The 18,884-nt window shown below is 58.7% G+C and overlaps 1 protein-coding gene across 1 annotated transcript in view; it reads left to right on the top strand.

Annotated features, from left to right (window-relative positions):
* The first annotated feature begins 1,710 nt into the window (after nt 1-1,710).
* Nucleotides 1,711-18,884, top strand: part of LOC117651237 (serine/threonine-protein kinase Warts) — a 28,042-nt gene continuing 10,868 nt past the window's right edge. Inside the window, exons 1-2 of the mRNA XM_034395057.1 lie at nt 1,711-2,235; nt 3,053-3,685. Coding sequence (XP_034250948.1) covers nt 3,314-3,685 — 372 coding nt within the window. The 5' untranslated portion in view covers nt 1,711-2,235; nt 3,053-3,313. The remainder of the gene's footprint in view (nt 2,236-3,052; nt 3,686-18,884) is intronic.

Raw genomic sequence — 18,884 nt, 5'->3', positions numbered from 1 at the left:
AAAAAGTGGTACGAGTTCGTATAGTGGGTGTGGTGAAAGGGGGTTGTGAAGGTGGAGACTGTGGGGGTATGAAGGGTGGTGGTGGAGGCTACGAAGGAGGAGATTGTGGGGGTATGAAGGGAGGTGGGGGTATGAAGGGTGGTGGGGGCGGCTGTGAAGGTGGGGATTGTGGGGGTATGAAGGGCGGCGGAGGTATGAAGGGAGGTGGAGGCGGCTGTGAAGGTGGGGATTGTGGGGGTATGAAGGGCGGCGGGGGTGGCTGTGAAGGTGGAGATTGTGGGGGTATGAAGGGGGGCGGCGGTATGAAGGGCGGAGGGGGTGGCTGTGCAGGTGGGGATTGTGGGGGTATGAAGGGAGGTGGGGGTATGAAGGGCGGTGGCGGCGGTTGTGAAGGTGGGGATTGTGGGGGTATGAAGGGGGGCGGGGGTATGAAGGGCGGTGGAGGCATGAAAGGCGGGGGTGGTTGCGAAGGTGGAGATTGTGGAGGTATGAAGGGAGGCGGTGGATGCAGAGGAGGTGACTGTGGAATGTACAAAGGAGGTCACATGTCCCCCGGAGGAGGCGGTGGAGGCTGGAAAGGGGGTAGTGGTGGGGGCGGGGGTTGTGGGGGAGGCGGTTGTGGCAAAGGAGGGGGCGGAGGCGGAGGTAAAGGCGGCGGCGGCGGCGGCGGGGGAGGAGGAAAGGGTGGAGGCGGCGGCGGTTGCAAAAGTTGCGGGAAACGCTAGGGAAAACCAGAACGTTGCTATGAATGTTTGAAACTTTGTTACTGTCTAACTCGTTATTTGTGCATTCCCAATAAAACGAGTTCATTATAACCGAAGTTGACTGTCATTCCCTCACCTCACCAACCCCACCTCGTCTCGGGCTCGCCGCTTTCCCACACCGCCCACAGCGCGCACGCGTGCGAGGGGTTGCCAATGGACCGGGCGCATGGCTCTACTCCATGTGCTTCACAGGTGGAGTGGGGCCCTCAAAGTCAGAATCAAAGCACACTATCGGAAATAGGAACATTGTGTAAAACGCCAGACGTGAACCTCCTCCGACTGTTCGTTTAATTCCTTTATGCATGCAAGGAACACAGAGGGAAATGCAGCGGCACTACTCTTGGGACCACTGTATGTACTGTATGGAGTTCTTGCTGGAGTGAAAATGGGTTTGGTAAACTAGGGAAGCACCAAAGAGCATTACAGTCGTAACCATTGGCTTAGTGGTAACCAGTGTAGCCATGAGCGATTCTAGCGATCAAAGGGCTGAAATGTGGAACTATCATTGGAATGTGAATGCCTTGTAATGATGACAGTCTTGCTAGAAGGCATAGAGTCTGCCGCGGCTGCGCTCGAAAATACTGCACCCGCGTTGGCGTCGCACACGCATCACAGCATGTAGGGGAAAGGGCGGGGGAGAGAGAGAGACAACCGGAGAAGAACCGCTCTCTCCTTACGCAGTCCTGTAGCGGGAAGGGAGACTCCGGCCCCCCATCACGTCACCACGCTATTCAAACTTAAAAACCTATGGTCGTAAATATGTCTTATAACAACCATCCCTTAAACTGTGACGTTGAAGTGGAGTTGTCTTTTTTTGGCTGTCCCAAAGCATCTGAAGTCAGGAAATAACGAGACGCTATGGTAGCTGCCTCGCAGATCTACTCCAGATTCTCCTTCCAAGTCTTTTGTCGAGTCAACGCCCAATATTTCGTACGCGATGTGTTAGGAGCAAATAGAATAAATACGTTCGCCTTCTTTAAATGTGAAGCATTGAAATAAAATGGCATGGGACTGGGACTCCGAGAAATGCCACCGTTTCTAGGAATGGATGTTAAAACAGCTCCTCACTTGACCACGTAGTCCCGCGCATCGGAATGTGGCACTTCAAGATGGCGGGCAGTAGCTTGTCTTAATCGTCGCAACTTTTCTTTGTTTTCCGAGTCGTCTGAGTAGGTTTCGCTCTCCGACTTACGAGTGACGATGTGTAGTTTAGTGTTCGGCTCCGTTGCGTTGTCGTGTTCGTACGCAGTTCGTGTGACTTCGGAACATTTTACGGATTAAGTGAACTTGGAACTGAGTAGCCTTCGACAGTTCCGAAAGCAGAGATGGTCGGACGGATTCGTGTTGTTTATGAAAGTGATCGTCTGCCGACCGTCTGCTTTCAGTCTCAGGGATTGTTGATCAACAAAAGTGATTCTCGTGCTCTCTCATCATTTGTCTAGTGTTACACACGATTAACTGCTGTCCTGAGGTTTGTGGGTGTTTTCGAAAAGTCGGTCTAACCTAGGCCCCTTGGTGGCATTCCTTACGTTTGATTCAGTGTCTTTCTTTGGCGGGACAGAATGGGATTTGATTTGTGAACTTATGTGGTTGATAACGTAGTAATACCTAACCTTGCTTGCCCACCTTGGTGTTGAGTACTTCCAGAGACATACAGACAATTGACTAAAACCTGTTGGCTCACCTGTTGCATTCTTTTCTCTCCATGTCAACTCCTTACAACCTTCTGTGGCACAGTCATATATTTGTGAGACCATTCTCCTGTTCATTTTATCTCAATTTCATTGAGTTTTAGTCAGTTATCTTATGATGTGATCTGTAAACTGGGAAAATGAGCTTAAATCCTGTTCGTTATCAAGTCCGATAGTTCTACAGACTGTTGGTTATTTGCTCACACTTCTTACACATACTGGTTCTACTTCAATTCTTGATTTCAATTCTCCATTTCTTTATTGTTTGTGCTTTTTGTCTTTTTAAGAATTAATATTCATTTTGTGGCATTCTTGTGGAGCTCTGACCAATTGTTTATCTATTCCAATATCCTCTTGGTTATTCTGTTTTTTTTCTATCTTAGCCCTGAATAACTGATGATATTGAAGTCAATTCTGTGTGTGCCTGACAACAATCAGCAATTGCTTGTACTAGACAGTGTTCTGAAACATTTGTTTTCATTTCTGTAGATTGATTTGGGCATTGAGTGACTGTTCATGCACAACGTTTTAAGATGTTTAAAATAACCAAAGCTCCCAAACATTGGATTTGACCTCCGCTTTTCTTTTCTCTTCCAGAACTCTGTTGTCATCGCGAACCCATCTCTTCAAAGGAACAGTGACATGGGAATGGATTACAGTGCCAACATATCATGAAGCAAACAAGCAGTGTACAGTGAATTTTTACAATATATTAAAGTCAGTGAAATGTAGGCCTACAGAATGATGCTGCAATGTCTAGGCAGACGAGGCAGGTACCGCATTAAACGGTACCTTTGTAAATGTGGAAGTGCAGTGAGTGTGTTAAGTGACCAACAGTGTCAAAAGTGAAAACTGTGCATGTGGACAGAAGAGCGGGGCCCACCACCACTGGGCCCCTGTCTGGTCCCTGCGCTCCCGCGCCCTGTCGGGTCTAGCATGGGCCAGCAATCGTTTGCCACTATGAACGCTGCAACTTCAGGGAAGTTATCGACCCGTACAACGGGCTATCACCAGAAAGCCTTGGCAGAAATTCGAAATTCTCTCCTGCCATTTGCCAACAGTGGTGGTGATAGCAATGTTGGCTCTAGTGCTGCAAGTACAATATCAACCCTCTCAACAACAAGTGGTGTTAGTTCAGCCTCTGGACTAAGTGGATTCAGTGCAGCTTCTGGCGGAAATGGATTAGACAAGGATTTACCAAACCAGCTCCACAACATGGGATACACCGAGGTAAGTGCCTTATTTGCTTTCTCTAAACTATCCTAGTCCCTTGCATTTTTAAAGTCCAATCGAAAAAATATTCTTGGCCGAGAAATACTGTCAGTGAAGGAAATCTCTGTATATATGTCATTCAGGGCACAGAGCCAGTGTGTAAAGTTATATGCCCGTGGGGTTTTTGTGAACCCCTCGCGTAGGGGTTCATTTTTCTCGAATTTGTCCGCGCTGACGTTCGTCCCGTCGAGGCGCTCGCGGCCCAAGCGCCCCAATCGGCCCAGTCGGCCCAATCGGCCCGATCGGCCCGATCGGCGCAGAGGGAAAGCAGAATGAGGTGAGGACAGTGCCATTGCGATTGCTGGCAGCGTTCCGAGATCGCCAGACCGCCTTTTGTTGAGGGAAGCGACTAAGCGACGCGGCCACGCCAGGCCACGCCACGCAGGGGTCAATCGCTGTGCCCCGCGCGTCGCGTCTCGCGTCCACCACGCGGCTCCCTCTAGACAAAGAAAGGCCTTTCCCGAGTGCCGGCGTGTGGGCCGTGTGGGCGCGCGTGCGAGGGCGGGGGCGGCGGCGGCGGGGGCGCTCGCTGCACCTCTGCCAGTCGTCCTGCCGCCCCCGGGAACGCCCTCGGGAACGCCCTCGGGAACCCCCTCGCGATCACCCTTGCGAACCTCCTCAAGGCCTCAAGGACCCCGACGACTGCATTCTGCGTCGTGTGTTTCGGAGACGCCTCAGCTCGGCGTGACCTTGCGTCGCCTTGCGTCGCCTTGCGTGCCCGGCTTCGGCCGCGACCTTGCTGCACTCCCTCTGCTTGGCGTTGCCTTTGTCAGCCCCTCCTCCGCGTTGCTTGGGGAGTCCGTTGCCTACGGGGCGTCCCACAAATCCCATGGCGGGCCGGGCTAGGGTTTGTCCGGTCACCCTGAATGCCCACGACGGTGGCAGTGCATTGCCGTGCATTGCCCCATTGAGTGCCCCTTGAGAAATGCAGGGCTCTGAAAGTGTCCATAGTTGTGGTGGCCTCGGCCGGCCCATTCCGTGCATTTCGGGTGGCGGTCCTCGTCGCGTCCCTCGCGGCCCGGTGGTCGGCGTTGACGTGGTCGCGGGATGGCTTGTCCGGCTTGTCGCGGTGCGCCCCGCTTCGCCTGTTTCGCCGCCGCTGGGCGTGGCGCCGGCCGCGGCCGAAGTTGGCCGAAGTTGAGGCTGTATGTCGGATGGTCGAATGTGAGGCGCGCGGCGCGTTACGCCGTGCACGCTGCACGCTGCACGCCCCGCCGGACGGCCGGACGGAGTTTCCAACAGTGTAGCACCAGAACAGGCCACTGCGGCGTGGCCGTGGCGGCCGTGGCGTGGCGGGGTAATTGCGCTTCTGGAATGCGGCTCGGGAGGAGGCGGAGGAAATGTGGGGGGAGGGGACGCGTTGCTGCTGCGGTGTGCGCCCTGCCCGCCGGCCCTCCCGGCCCTCCCGGCTCTCCCGGCCCGCCACTGGTGTCACTTGGGCCCCTCTGGAGGCTTTTGGCGGGGCGGCCCGAATCCGACCAAGCAACGTTTCCATATTTCGGCGGCTCGGCGACGGTGAGGCCCGGCGGGGCAGATTGGCGTCGTGGCCGCCAAGCCGCCGCGTTGGGGCGTTGGGGCGGCTGGCGGTCCCGGACAGGGCCCTCGCTGCCCTCGCTCTCGGCCGGTCGGGCAGCATCGGGACGGCTTGGAACGTCCCCGGGCCGCGGGCCACCCTCGGCTCCAACGGCGGTTCGGCCGAATCTCGGCCTTATCCTCACCAGAGTTTGGATCACTTTCAGCGTCCGCTGCGCCCTGCGTCGCCCTGCGTCGCCCAGTCAACTCGCTGAGCGTTTGTCGTGCCGTCCTCGCCGGCGGTGCCCTTGTGTCGAGTGCCCGTCGCGAGGCGCAGGGTGCAGCAAGGGTGCAGCAAGGGTGCAGCAAGGGTGCAGCAAGGGCGCAGCAAGGGTGCAGCAAGGGTGCAGCAAGGGTGCAGCAAGGGTGCAGCAAGGGTGCAGCAAGGGTGCAGCAAGGGTGCAGCAAGGGTGCAGCAAGGGTGCAGCAAGGGTGCAGCAAGGGCGCAGCAAGGCGCCGGGGCCCTTGCCGCCTTGCCGGCGGCGCGTGTCCGCGCGTGACAGCTCTGGCGTGCCGTGCGCGCACGTCGCGGCCGGTCGCGGCACACGGTCCACGCCCCTTCCGGGGTCCCAGGCCGTCCCGGCCGTCTCGGCGGGCATGACATGCTGCCCGTGGATACAAATCGGCGCAGCGCGATTTCAAAGCATGGGACAAAATGCGACACGCGGCGGCACCCCGTCGGTCTCTTCGGATCCATCGGGTCCGAAAGGCTGACATCGTCGCTCTGCCTCCCTCCCGTCGGGGTGCGAGAGAGACAGAGCGTCGAAACGGCTCTTCGGAATCCCCCGCCCCGATAGTGTCCGGTTCGCACCGCGGGTTCATCCGCGACGTGGGCGAGTCGGTCCGTCCGCACAGTCGCCTTGCTTGCTGCTTGCGCAGTTCCCCCTTTTTCGCAGAGTACCTGTGGAATGCGTGGCGGCGGGCTGTTTCTTTTTTGCTGTGTGCGTTCTTTGATACGGTTGGTTTTTGTGTGGCCCGCTGTGTTCCCCTCATTAGTTTAGCGCCGGCGTGTGTGTGTTGGGAAAGGGAGGGGGCCTGCGGCGAGGCGGGGCGGGGCGGGGCGGGGCGGGGCGGGGCGCCCTCACATTGCTCCGCATTGCAGCGGCGTGCCTCGCGAGCCCCGCGTCCCTGTTATCGCTGCGCGCTGCGCCGTGCTGCGCCACTGGCCGTTTTGCAGCCGCTGCGCTTTTTCGGTGGCGTTCTGCTTTTTATCGGTCGCCGGCGCCGCGGCGGCCTGGCGGGCTGGTCGTTTGGCATCGCGAGTCGGGTAAATTGGAGCGTCGTAGGAAAGGAAAGGAAAGTCCCGGCGCCGCGGTGGTGCGGTGCGCTCTGCCCTGGCTCTGCCCTGCTGGCCGGGCTGGCGGCGCTGGCAGACGGAGGCGTTTTCTCCCCGCGTCCAGTAAAAGGCAGGGTCGCTACCCGTCTGTGCCAGTCTGTGCTGCCTGCCGGGCTGGCTGCTGGCTGGCCCGTGCCGTTCTCGGCGGCGCGCGGCGGCGGCGGTTCAGCGCGCGGATCGGCGCGGCGGATCAGCGGAGGTCAGGCTGTTCGGCGCGCGGTCTCTCGCGGGGCGCGGCGGCGGGGCGCGGCGGCGTGGCGGCGCGCGGGGCTTTCGCAGGGCGTCCCCCTCCCCCGGGCCGGGCTTTGGCCGCCTCATGGCCTGCCTGGCTGGCCTGCCCGGCCCGCCTGGCCTGTCGGCTGAAATGTGGCAACGGCGGACGAGGCGGCAGACCTGGCAATGGTGCAGCGGCGCGCGGTGCACGAGAATGCGTAACTCAGGAAGACGGACCATGCGTTTGCAGCGGGTCTTTTGACGGGCACCTCCGTGGGTACCGAGGTGGCCGCGGTGGCCGCGGTGGCTCCGAGGCACCGTCGCCGGCCGGCTGCGGCGCACTGCGGTGCACTGCGGTGGCCACAGGAGTGAGTGCACATGAGTGCACATGAGTCGCGGCGGGGATGCCACCATGCAGGCCGACGTGCCGCGGCGCCGCAGGTGAAGCACCCTTTGCCCATGGTGCTGGTGCCCCTTGGTGTGTTGAATCAGGGCTCCCGCGAGTCTGGTGAACCAGTCAAGTCCGGGGGGAAATAAAACCTCTGGTCTCGAACGTCATGGAGATATGTACTCTAGCTTTTTAGCAGATGATACGTTCACGTATCAGCGTGCTTGTACTCTCGTGCAGAGAGTACCGAGTTTCCGGCTAGGCAGGCAGCAGTTGCCTCGTTGCCTGACTAGCAAGCCTAGAAGAGGCCGAGCGCCTCGCTGGCAAGGCAGCGGCTGGCTGGCCTGCCTAGAAGATTATGAGCGGAGGGCCCGCAGCGTGCCGCGCCGCGGTCACGGTCGCGCCGCGCGCCGCTCATGAATCGGGGCAGCTGCGGGGGCTCGGGTTGCGCGCGCGGCGTATAACCTCGACACCCAGCTCTCTAGTACTCATGAAGTGCGTCCCTCGCGTTGCGCGTCGTCACGAGACGCTGCTAGCACGCATCGCGTAGCTGCCGCCCCCCTCGCCCATTCCCTTGCCGAGACGCCACGTCCCGCCGCGCCCCGCCACACCCCGCAGCAGTCTACACACACACGCACTTGAACCTTGAGTGCGTAGAACGCATAGTGCAGCGCCCCCCGAACCCCTGCCCCTCTCGAGAAGCGGCGCGTCGGCAGTCGGCAGTGTGGGCCACTCTTGCTTATCTATCTTGAGGTCGGGTTCGGGTGGCGCGCCGGCCGGCCGGCCCCGCTTGGAGATGTTGCTGACGCGCCGCGTGCCGCGTGTCCAAGTACCGAACACAACTTTTACGGGTATTGAGTATTTATGTGATTAGCCACCAAATTGTGCATCCTCGCGTTGAAACAACGAAAATGATACCCAACACAAATGGTATCGGACATATGAGTGTCCCACCGTCATTGCGAACATGTTTAACACAAAACAATGGCACGTTAGGATATTCAAAAGTTATACTAAAACTGACATTTTCATGAATTACCATGCGTAAGAAATTTGTCAAAAAAGAGTTCCGAGTGTTTACTCTTTGACATAAATTGACAAAATGTCACATTCATACATTTAAATAAACATTCTCATAAGTATCATCTGCTTTCACGTTAGCGTTAGCGTTAACGTTTTTTTTTAAAATTATAGTGCGCTGAATTTCCCGGGAGCCTTCATGTTGGGGAAAATTTTCTGAAAATTCGTGGGGAATGTACCCGACCGTTCTCCGATACTAGAAGTCTTTGCCATTTGCATAAATTTTTCTGATGAATTGGGAATGAGTTAGGAGGTTTAGTTATGAGGAGGGCCACATTTTTTTTTATTTTATCCATCTTTCGACGGATCACGGCTTATTCGATTGTTGGCAATTTATGTTCAAGTGCATACGTATTCGATTTTTGGCAATTTATGTTCAAGTCATTTATGAATTGTTCCTACGTAAAGCTTCTAAAAAAATACGGAATTTTGATTTTTTTTAGAATGCATGTAATACCCTGTCGGTCTTCCTTTTCTAAAAGCTCAGCAGGGGGGGGGGGAGGAGGGGAGGTAAAAATAATAAAAAGAAGTGCCAGATCGAAAGCTGTATACATAGGGGTACCGATATGAGCCCCCATTGCTTTCGAAAATTTAGGTACAGTGCTCCCTGCCTCCGAGTTGAGGATTCGGGTGCCAGGTCCAGGTTGGAGAGAGCAGTAGAAACAGTTTAAATGCAAATAAACTGCACCTTCTTGTCGTCAGCCTTGTTAGTAGATATCGGTCTGGTAAAGTCTAGGCGAGCTGGCGAATCGTGTCACAAGTTGATCCGAGCGGGGTCCGGTCGGTGACGCGTTCCCCAGCACGGTCCCCGGCCGGGTCGGTCCCTGCCGCGGCTCGGCCCCTGGTTGGGTCCTCAGGCCGGCCTTTGCATCCCCGGCCGGTGGCGCCATGCCGCTCCACGCCACGCCACGCCACGCCGCGCCTCCCTGCGACACGAGGAATGCCTTTCCAGGCACATTAACATTTTTGTCAAATGGATGCGAGTCCGTTGGAGCGTAGCGCCGCCGAGCCGCGCCAAGCAGCGCCACGCCGAGCCACGCCGAGCCGAGGAGGCGATTCCAACGAATGAGGCACTCCACTCGCCTGGATGGATGTGGCTCTGGCTGCGGGGCTCGGTGCAGCCATCGCAGCCTATCGGAGCGCGCCGTGTCCGCGCCCGTCTTCCCCGCCGGTGATCTATCGGCAGCGCGGCCAGCGCAGCGCTCGAGCAGGACCAAGCATGTTTTGACGCATTTTTTAAGCCGGCTGAAATGGCGCCCAAACTCGGGCTGCCGGCCCGACCCGGGTGACGCGCCACGCGACGGCCGAGTGGCGCCACCGCGGCGCTGCCGTGCGGACGCGCTGGACGCGCTGGACGCGCAAGCTATGCATGTTTATATACATGAGCCGGCCGTTCCCACGCGGCGATGCTTGTCGTGGAAAAAAAGCTAGATGCCTTTTAATTGGGAGCGCTGCAGAGCTGCATCGCGGGCGTGGCGCATTCCGCCGGCCCGTATACATATTCAATCTTTTGCTCGGTTTCCTTGTTTTTCGATTTGACCTGTTGCCATCCCGAACAGATTTCGAGCTCCACGAATTGAACGCGTGATGAAACCGTCACGTGACGTACTTCAAGGAGCAGGCAGTACGGTTGTACCATATCGATTCGAGTCCAAACTGGACCAGATAGCTCGCAATTTGTTGGCGAGCGATAGCGAGCCCTTGCCGTGTTTGGGCGCTCCAAAAAGTGACTGGTCGTGCGTCTGTCTGTCTGTCTGTCTGTAGCGTACACGCTCACGTTTCTCAGCAACTACAACACTAATAGTTACCAAATTTTGCACCGAACATCCCCTAAAGGTCCTACAGGGGGAGTTTATCTTGTATTCACGATTACTACCGTTTGAAATATTCAAAACATCTTTTTGAATTAGGTTCTTAGCGTGGTTAGGTTGGCAGCATATACAGCAATTTTTCATACTTGCGGCCGCGGCTCTCAAATACGGGACTGGCAAAACATTGGCAAATAAAACAAAATAGAGAGGAGAAGGGCTTAGAAGTGAGTTCGGTCTTAGTTTTTCGATATTCTAGAATGATTGAAACCTCTCCGGAGTGTCAACACAGTGAAATACGGAAAATGAAAGTGACAATGATTACGCGTTTCGTCCGTCCGTCCGCCCCCTCCCCTCCCCCGCCACAGGGGAAATGTTTTAGTCAGTGGAGTGTGTTTGATCGTTTGATAATTGCAAGAATGATTTGGTCTTTTTAAGTTTTGAGAGTGTATTTCCATTTTTATTCTCAGACATTATACTTTTTAGTTGTTTGCTTTGCTCAATAACAGTTAGAAAATAGATCAATGCAATCTAAAAGTACAAACCAGACACTAATCTTGCCAAAATAAATAGTTTTTGCTGACTCTTGGCACTGACTCTGGGGACAGGCTTCATAGCAATGCTGTAAGTTTACTATAGTACTAACCTTAAAGATAACTATATGGTGAGTGAGAGTAGCGCATACATGGTTTGACTTTGACATCTGATTCAATGAGACGATTCAGTGACTTGGTCATATGATTTCATGAGACGATTCTTTTAACTTCATCATATATTGTCTGCGACAACTGGTAATTTGTGTTGGTCATAGTTTGAGTTGACTCTCTTTTTAATTTACTAAGAATGTTAGGTAAATACTTATGCTATACTGTTTTAAAGATTAAATATCACATCATGACTATCTTTATGAATAAGATTAACTTGCGTTTAGCAATAAGTGGGCTCGACATTGAATCAAATGGAACGATTCGTTGGATCTGACAGAAGGTCTTCTCCGTAAAGTAGTTGCAATCAGCCTGCCTGTAAATGTGTCTCTTTTTAATTAATTGAGATAAATCAATGTAGTTTTATCCACTAGTTTAAAATAAAAGGGAGATAAAAGGCGTTTTAGGTATTACTTATAACATTGTGTATTCATAAGTTCAATAACAAGGAGATATCGAATGGTAATTGAAGCATTTGTGAATCGTATTAAGTAATTCAATGCTGGCTGTTGAATGTTACTCGACTGAGTAACAGTGTCAGGGTTCATGTTACGACACAATGAACAGGAAACACACTTAGAAATCGCGAAAATGACTTCCAATTTCATCCCAGACCATTACTTTTCCCAAAATTTACCAATTTCTGACCAAAATTTTGAAGTCGTGTTCTGCATAGTTTCCTGCAGTTTTGGGTGTGCTGATCACGAAAATGACTTCCAATTTCATCCCAGACCTTTACTTTTCCAAATATTTACCAATTTCGGACCAAAATTTTTGAGTCGAGTTATACATAGTTTCCTGCAGTTTTTGGTGTGCTGATCACGAAAATGACTTCCAATTTCATCTCAGACCTGCACTTTTCCAAATATTTACCAATTTTGGACCAAAATTTTTGAGTCGAGTTTTACATAGTTTCCTGCAGTTTTTGGTGTGCTGATCACGAAAATGACTTCCCATTTCATCTCAGGCCTTTACTTTTCCAAATATTTACCAATTTTGGACCAAAATTTTTGAGTCGAGTTTTACATAGTTTCCTGCAGTTTTTGGTGTGCTGATCACGAAAATGACTTCCAATTTCATCTCAGACCTTTACTTTTCCAAATATTTACCAATTTTGGACCAAAATTTTTGAGTCGAGTTTTACATAGTTTCCTGCAGTTTTTGGTGTGCTGATCACGAAAATGACTGCCAATTTCATCCCAGACCTTTACTTTTCCCAAAATTTACCAATTTGTGACCAAAATTTCAAAGTTGAGTTTCCCATTGTTTCCTGCAGTTTTCAGTAAGATAATCACGAAAATGACATGAATTCCGGCCCTTTAGTGACGGAAGACACTGTATTGGCCTTATTGTGCGCATATTCTTCGCCATCTCCTATAAGAATGTGTTCAGACGCATCGCTCGCCTACTACGCGCCCAAACTAAACGGCGCGTACTCCTAGTCTAGAGTTTGATGCTGACGGTGTCTGCCGTGCGGCGCCCCGCCCCGCCCCGGGCTGCGGTGGTGTGAGTGTCGCGTCGTGGCCCATCGGCTGACCACGGTCTGACCGCGGGCTGTCGCGGGCACACTGGGCGGATCGGAGCGGAGCTAGGCCGCCAAGCCCAAGCCGGGAGCCGCTGGCCGTGAATGACGCCGATGCGCGGAGCACCGCGCAGCACCGCGGAGCGAAGAACGAAGGCGGCAAGGCGGCTCACATGCCGGCCGGGCCGCGAGGGGCCGCGGGGGGCCGCGAGCCGCGAGGAGCTTCTTGAGCGGATTCCTCTCTGGAACGCGGCATGCGCGGCCGCGGCGGGGCGGCGACGGACTGGCGGACAGACAGGCGGGCAGCGAGTAGACGGATGGGTGCCACCGCACAGCACAGCCAGGGCCGCCAGGGCCGCCAGGACGGATAGGAGTCTCGCAATGATGAAGTACGTGCAGTGGCGGCGTGCCTGGCGTGTAGTCGCTGGGCCAAGGGAGGATGGCCTGGTGGTGGTTTCGCCGCTTAGTGCCTGGCGTGTAGTCGCTGGGCCAAGGGATGATGGCCTGGTGGCGGCGGTTGCGCCGCTTACGGAGAGTCCTGTCCGACGGCGTGCCTGGCGTGTAGTCGCTGGGCCAAGGGATGATGGCCTGGTGGCGGCGGTTGCGCCGCTTACGGAGAGTCCTGTCCGACGGCGTGCCTGGCGACCTCCAGCACGCATTGCGTGCGTTTTCTCTGGCCTCGGAAATGCGGCTTGGCTCGGCGCGCTCGGCGCGGCGTGCGCCCCTCGCCGTGTCATTGAGTGCACCGTTAGTGCCGATAGCGCAGGAATGCGCCGTTCCCACGCTATCTGACCGCGCCGCGCCGCCCTGCGCCGCCCTGCGCCGCCGTGTCGCTGCCGGACAAGCCGAGGGAAGGCCGAAGGGAGCCGAAGGGAAGCCCCACCACACCGAAAGAAGGATTCGCCGGCTGCCATGCCATTGTGTGCGTGCGGCATGGCCAACATGGCCAGCCTGAATTGCCTGGCTTTTGATCGGGAAAGGTTATCTCGACTCCGAGCGCAAAGCGAGCACACGCTAAAACTTTTTTCGAAAAGCCCCGCCGAAAATTCGGCGTAAATAGCCTTCTTCGGCGGACAACTGTCGCGCCGCGTCTAAGTTCGGTGGAATCACCCGCCGAACGCCGCCGAAAGCCGATGACGCGGCCGATGAAGGTCCGCCGAAGCTCGGTGGGAGTGCCCGGGCCCATGAGGCTCCGTTGTGCTTCGACGGCCTTCCGCCGAACGGCTTGCCGTCCATGTTCGACGCTCCTTCGTCAAATCAAATAAAATTGGGATTTTATGTAACAGGGCACGGAATATACTAGCAAGGCAACGTCAAATTTCACGTAGAATCTTATTTTAGGGTCAGTTGTGTAAATTGTCCAAGGATGTCCCGGTTAAAAGCGGATATGCAACTCAGAGCTAGGTTATGTCAGCCGTGACGTACGCCTCGCACCGTGCTTCGACGGCAAACCCCTGTCGCGATTCACGCCGTATTTTCGGCGGTATTCCTTCGAAGGTTCGATAAAAGTTTTAGCGTGCACACATGCCGTGGGCTCGGAGCTCGCGCCGCGTGCGTGCACTCTCTCACACTCACACACGCGCACGCTCGCGTTGGCTCTGTATTTGCACACGCGGGCGGACTGGCGCGCTGGAATTCGGTGTGTTGACACGGCGTTTGGAAAGGGGTTAAAAGCGAAAGGTTGAGCGGGCATACCGCACTGTGTGTGTGTGGAGGGGGGGACCGCCGGGACCGCTACGGAGGCTCCCCCCCCCTTCTTTTCGAATCGGTATGTTTTGAGGCCGCCTCTGGTTAGATTCGTCGATATCCCCGCGTCTGGCCGGGCCGAGGGCCGGGCCCTGTCACGAGACCGACTGGGATCGGACCGACTTGTTCCTAGGTGAAAGTGTTGGCCTATCGCGGGGACCGGGGGGCGGCGGGGCAGGCCGCTGGCCCAACGCGTAACGTAAGCTCCTCCATGACATCTGCCACGCGCGGAGCCACGGAGCCCTGAGGAGGAGGAGGGGGCCGATGCTTTCGCGACCGAGTGCCCCCTCCCCCTCCCTCTCCCTCGCCCCCGACTCAAGCGCCTGGTCGCGGGGTCAAGGCGGTGGGTGTGCGGCGCTCCGTGCCACTCCGTGCCACTTGGCGTGCAGTCAGGCGGCGTCCTGTCCACTCGGTTGAGGCCCTTGAGGCGTTGGGGTCAGCCAGTCAGTCGCAAAGTCCGTGCCGTCTGCCACCTCGGCCAGGCCACGCACTTTCACTAGTGGCGGGGCTTCCCTCTCCCTCTGTAATTTAAAAAGCTATCGCGGCTTTACCGCCGAGCCGGTCCGAGCCGAGCCGAGCCGAGCCGTGCCGTGCCGTGCCGTGCTCCTTGGTCCGGCGGGACGGTTCACTCCACCGGTTACTGGAAAAAGCACCCAGTGAGAACAAACCTGAAGACAGATATTTGACGGCTGCCGTTTGTGGTTTGATATGTTTAAAATTACGTCACTTGTGTTAGCCTAATGCTGTTCCATACATTCTAGGCCTGCTGCGTTCTCAATCCTGTCATTTAAAGTGCCAGTTTCTGTTCAAGACCGCGAACTCTACCGAACCAGAAACCCCCAGAAATCCAATTTATCTAAAAGACAGCGACCGTCGACTCGGCGCGGCCTTTCCTCGCAGTGCCCGACGTGCCCGCGCCCTGCCCGCGCCCTGCCCCCGCCCTGCCCCCGCCCTGCCCCCGCCCTGCCCCCGCCCTGCCCCCGCCCTGCCCCCGCCCTGCCCCCGCCCTGCCCCCGCCCCGCCCCCGCCCCGCCCTGCCCCCGCCCCTGCCCCCTGCCCCCTGCCCCCGCCCCCGCCTTGCCCCCGCCCCCTGCCCCCGCCCCCTGCCCCGCCCTGGTCTCGTGCTTCTGGAGCGGAATCTTCTTTGAAGGTGTTGCACGGAGCCACCGTGCCTCCGTGGGCTTGCGTGCGGCCCAGCCGGCCCGGCCGGCCTGGCGGGCCACGGGGCCGGAGTCGCTGCAGTGTCGCAACCTCCAGGCCTTCGAGGACGAGCGTGTCGCCGTGGAAGCCGCGGAGGGGAGCGCGGGGTGCTGCTGGGTGCTGCAGGCCGCCTGCTGGGCCTCTGGGAGTTCAAGTCCCCAGCGTATCGCCTTGCATTGGCAGTGGCGGATCCAGAAGCGGCCTATGGGGGGGGGCAAAGTAGCACTTTTTGCCTACTTACAGGGGCAAAGTAGCACTTTTTGCCTACCTTTCAGGCGGCTATCTAGGGGCTATGGGGGGGAGAACCCCATTGCCCCCCCCCCCCCCCCCCTGTATCCGCGCCTGTGCATTGGGCTATGCTCGAGCCGTGCTCGCACCACGTCGGCGTCGGCACTGGCTCGCCCGAGAAGACTGGCGCGCCGCCGTGCCCCCGGCATAGTACACCTTGGCGACGTCCCCTCCGAGGTCCCCTCGCACTGCACGGCCGAATGTTGGTCTCCGCCCGCTCCGCCCCTTGTGCCCGCGGCCTCCACGGCTTCCACGCTTCCACAGCAGGCTGATTCCGAGATTCGTTTTCGGCGCCGCCTGTCTCCCTCGCACCTACTCGGGACGCTCCATGAGTGCGAGAGAGACGGAGCGACGGAAACGGCTCTCGGAATCAGCTCGTCAGACGAACGAAAACGCGCAGGCCGCCCGCGGCAAGACGACGTGGCGCCTCGCAGCGCGCAGCAGGTGCGCTGCAGCCACAGCGCGAGGGTGGGTCGCGGCGTCGCGGCAGTCTGGTGGCACCCGCGGTCGGCGTACCCGGCACGCGACACGCACGCCGCTCGCCGCACGCACGCGCGTGGCTGCGACGGAAGCCGCGAATCGGGCCCGGCTGTCTCCACGTCTCTCCTCCGCGTGTGCCTCGGCGTGTGCCGGCGCGACGGCGCGTGAGTGTGTTCGCTGCGATGCATTTCAAGTTCCCCGCCGCCCCGTTCGCGACCCGCCGCGCCGCCGCGGACGCAGACCTCTTTAGCGAGCCGCCCGCTGGCCCTGGCAACGTTACCCCCAATCTTTTTATAGGCCCCTCCCAGGAAAAAGAAAAATGTGTACAGTACTCGTATATGCTGGTATGCAGCGGCGCGCGTGTGTGTGTGTGTGGGGGGGGGGGGGCCTTTGTGCCTCCACCACGTGTGTTCTTGACGTGTGTGTCTTCGCTCCTGTTCTGTCTCCATGAAGTTTTTCTTTCCCCGTGTAGCATGTTGACCCCCCTGCTTGCGCGCGCCGCCGCGTCGCGCCCGTGTGCTTGGGTGGCGTTTGGTGGCGCGACTTGGCGGTCCCGGCGGAATGCACGCGCTGCACGCGCTGCACGCGCTGCACGCTGACGTGGCTGTCGCTGCTGACGCGGCCCGTTTCCGGCGAGCTTTGCCAATTCCGCGGCCACTCCCGTGTCGCTTCCGGAGCCGCGGCGCGTGAGATTGGTTTCGGGACGGCTGGAATGAATGCTGAATGCTTACCGCCGGACTGGTCGGCGGCGTGTGTCCCGGCCCGGCGTGTCCTCCACGCCGAGCGCCCCCTTGGCCGAGGCAGTCCGCCTCGAACCCCAACCCCGCGGCCTACGCGCCTCGCGACACGCCCGGAGTTTTATTATAAAACGGTGATAAGGCCGGCGTGGGGCCGCGGGGCCGCGCGGCCGGCCCTCCAGGCGAAGGGGGGCGCGCGGCCGGCCCTCCAGGCGAAGGGGGGCGCTCGTCTCCGTCGCGTTGACTCGTTGTTTTGGCGGAAGTTTGGTGCCGTTTGGCGGCCGGCCCTGTTGTTGCAGTTCCGTTCCGGCCGCTCCGGCGGGCAGGGGCGGGCAGGGGCGGGCAGGGGCGGGCAGGGGCAGGGCATGCACGGCTATGGTGGGACGGCCCGCGAGCCCCGGTCGGGCCGGTGGGGCCCCACTGCGGCCTCTCCAGGGCCGTCCGCCGTGTCGTAAATTATGGCGGCGTATGATGAAGTGATTTTCCAGGAGCCGGACAGGCCGGACAAGTCGCCGGACAAGCCCGCGACGCCCCGCGTGCACTGGAGCCTCCAGAGTGGAGCCGAAGCCGAAGCCCCGTCCGGAGTCTGGACGCCGAGCGAGTTGCCCGGTCGGGATTAGGCCGCCGCCTGCCCCGCCCACCTGTCTGCGACGGCGAGCTGGACAAGCTGGAATGCCTCCAGGACCGCGTCTTTTCGCCAGCATTTGACGTGCTCGGGGCAGGCGGGGCTAACTCGCGCTTACAGTGGGGGAGAGGCGTGAGTGGATTCCGCGCAGTGCGGCCGTGAGTGGGAGGGGGAGGGGGGTCCCCGTGGAATCAGTGTGCAGCCCGGGCCGCAGGGCACGCAGGGCACGCAGGGCACGCCGAGGTAAGAAGACCAACGGCTTCAAGTTCACGGCCCGCGGTGGTGCGCGGTGCGAGTTGCCTATTGGCCCTGTGCGCGTTTTCTGCATACTTGGCGTTTCGTTTCCCACGCTGCCGCTCGCGCCACCGCTGCAAGTCGCTTGGCATGTTGGCATGCAAGCGGGCTGCATGCGGTAATGCAGTGTGTGTGCAGGCGGCGGCGCTGCGACGGCGATGACGAATGTCGCTCGCGGACCGCGTCGCACGAGGCGTCGCGGCCGTCGCGTTGCAGCAGCGTCCCGGCGTCGTGGGCGTCGCGGATGAGATCGGCCTTGTTTGCGGCGCACGGCGCGCCGGGCGTGCGGCAGGCAGGCGTCCGATAGGCACCGTGCCCGTGAATGGGCTAGGCGGCTAGGCCGGCGACGAGGTGCCCCCCCCCTTCCCCGCGCCCCGCCCCGCGTCCGAGTGCTCGGATTGTTTACGGCCGGGGCGCGGGGCGCCGACGCCGGGACTCGAACCGTCGGCATTTGCATTTTGATGGCATTGCTAATTGGTGGCGTCGCGTCGTCGTGCCAGGAATGCGCGGCGGGGTGACGTCCGCGATGACGGCGTGCCGAACGGCGGCGTCGATGGCCCAATAGCTTTTCTTGTTTACACGCCGTCGGCGCGCACGTTGCGTGCTCTTCCCGTTGTCCCTTCCGTGCCTCGCGAAAGCCTCGCGCCCCTCGAATCCATGAGGCACCGGCCGAGCCTCGCTTTGGGGCCTTGCGAAAGGGGGGGGGGGGGCGGCTTTGCGCTGGAATGCGTTAGGCCGTCCTGATCGCATCGGGCCGCCAGGCTACGCCAGGCTGGTTGCGCGGCAGGCGGCAAAACGCAGCAGGCTGGCCGCCGAACTGCCGCGGCGCAGCGGGCGCGGCGCGGCCAAGGCTTGCCTGCCAGCTTGCATTATGCACGCGGCGCGGCGCCGAGGAGAGGACGCCGATCAGCGGGGCGCTGGCGCACGCTGGCGCTGGCCACGCGCGTCACCGCCATCGCCACCGCCAGCCGCGGCCAGTCCAGCGGGTCCGCCAACGCCGCGGCCAGCCGCCAGCCACGCCAGCCACGCCAGCCACGCCAGCCACGCCAGCCACGCCAGCCACGCCAGCCACGCCAGCCACGCCAGCCACGCCAGCCACGCCAGCCACGCCAGCCACGCCAGCCACGCCAGCCACGCCAGCCACGCCAGCCACGCCAGCCCGCC

The sequence above is a fragment of the Thrips palmi genome, unplaced genomic scaffold (assembly GCF_012932325.1).
Source record: "Thrips palmi isolate BJ-2018 unplaced genomic scaffold, TpBJ-2018v1 HiC_scaffold_5, whole genome shotgun sequence".
Lineage (NCBI taxonomy): Eukaryota > Metazoa > Arthropoda > Insecta > Thysanoptera > Thripidae > Thrips > Thrips palmi.
Note: the sequence above shows the minus strand (reverse complement) of the source record. Positions and strands in the feature narration are given on the sequence as shown.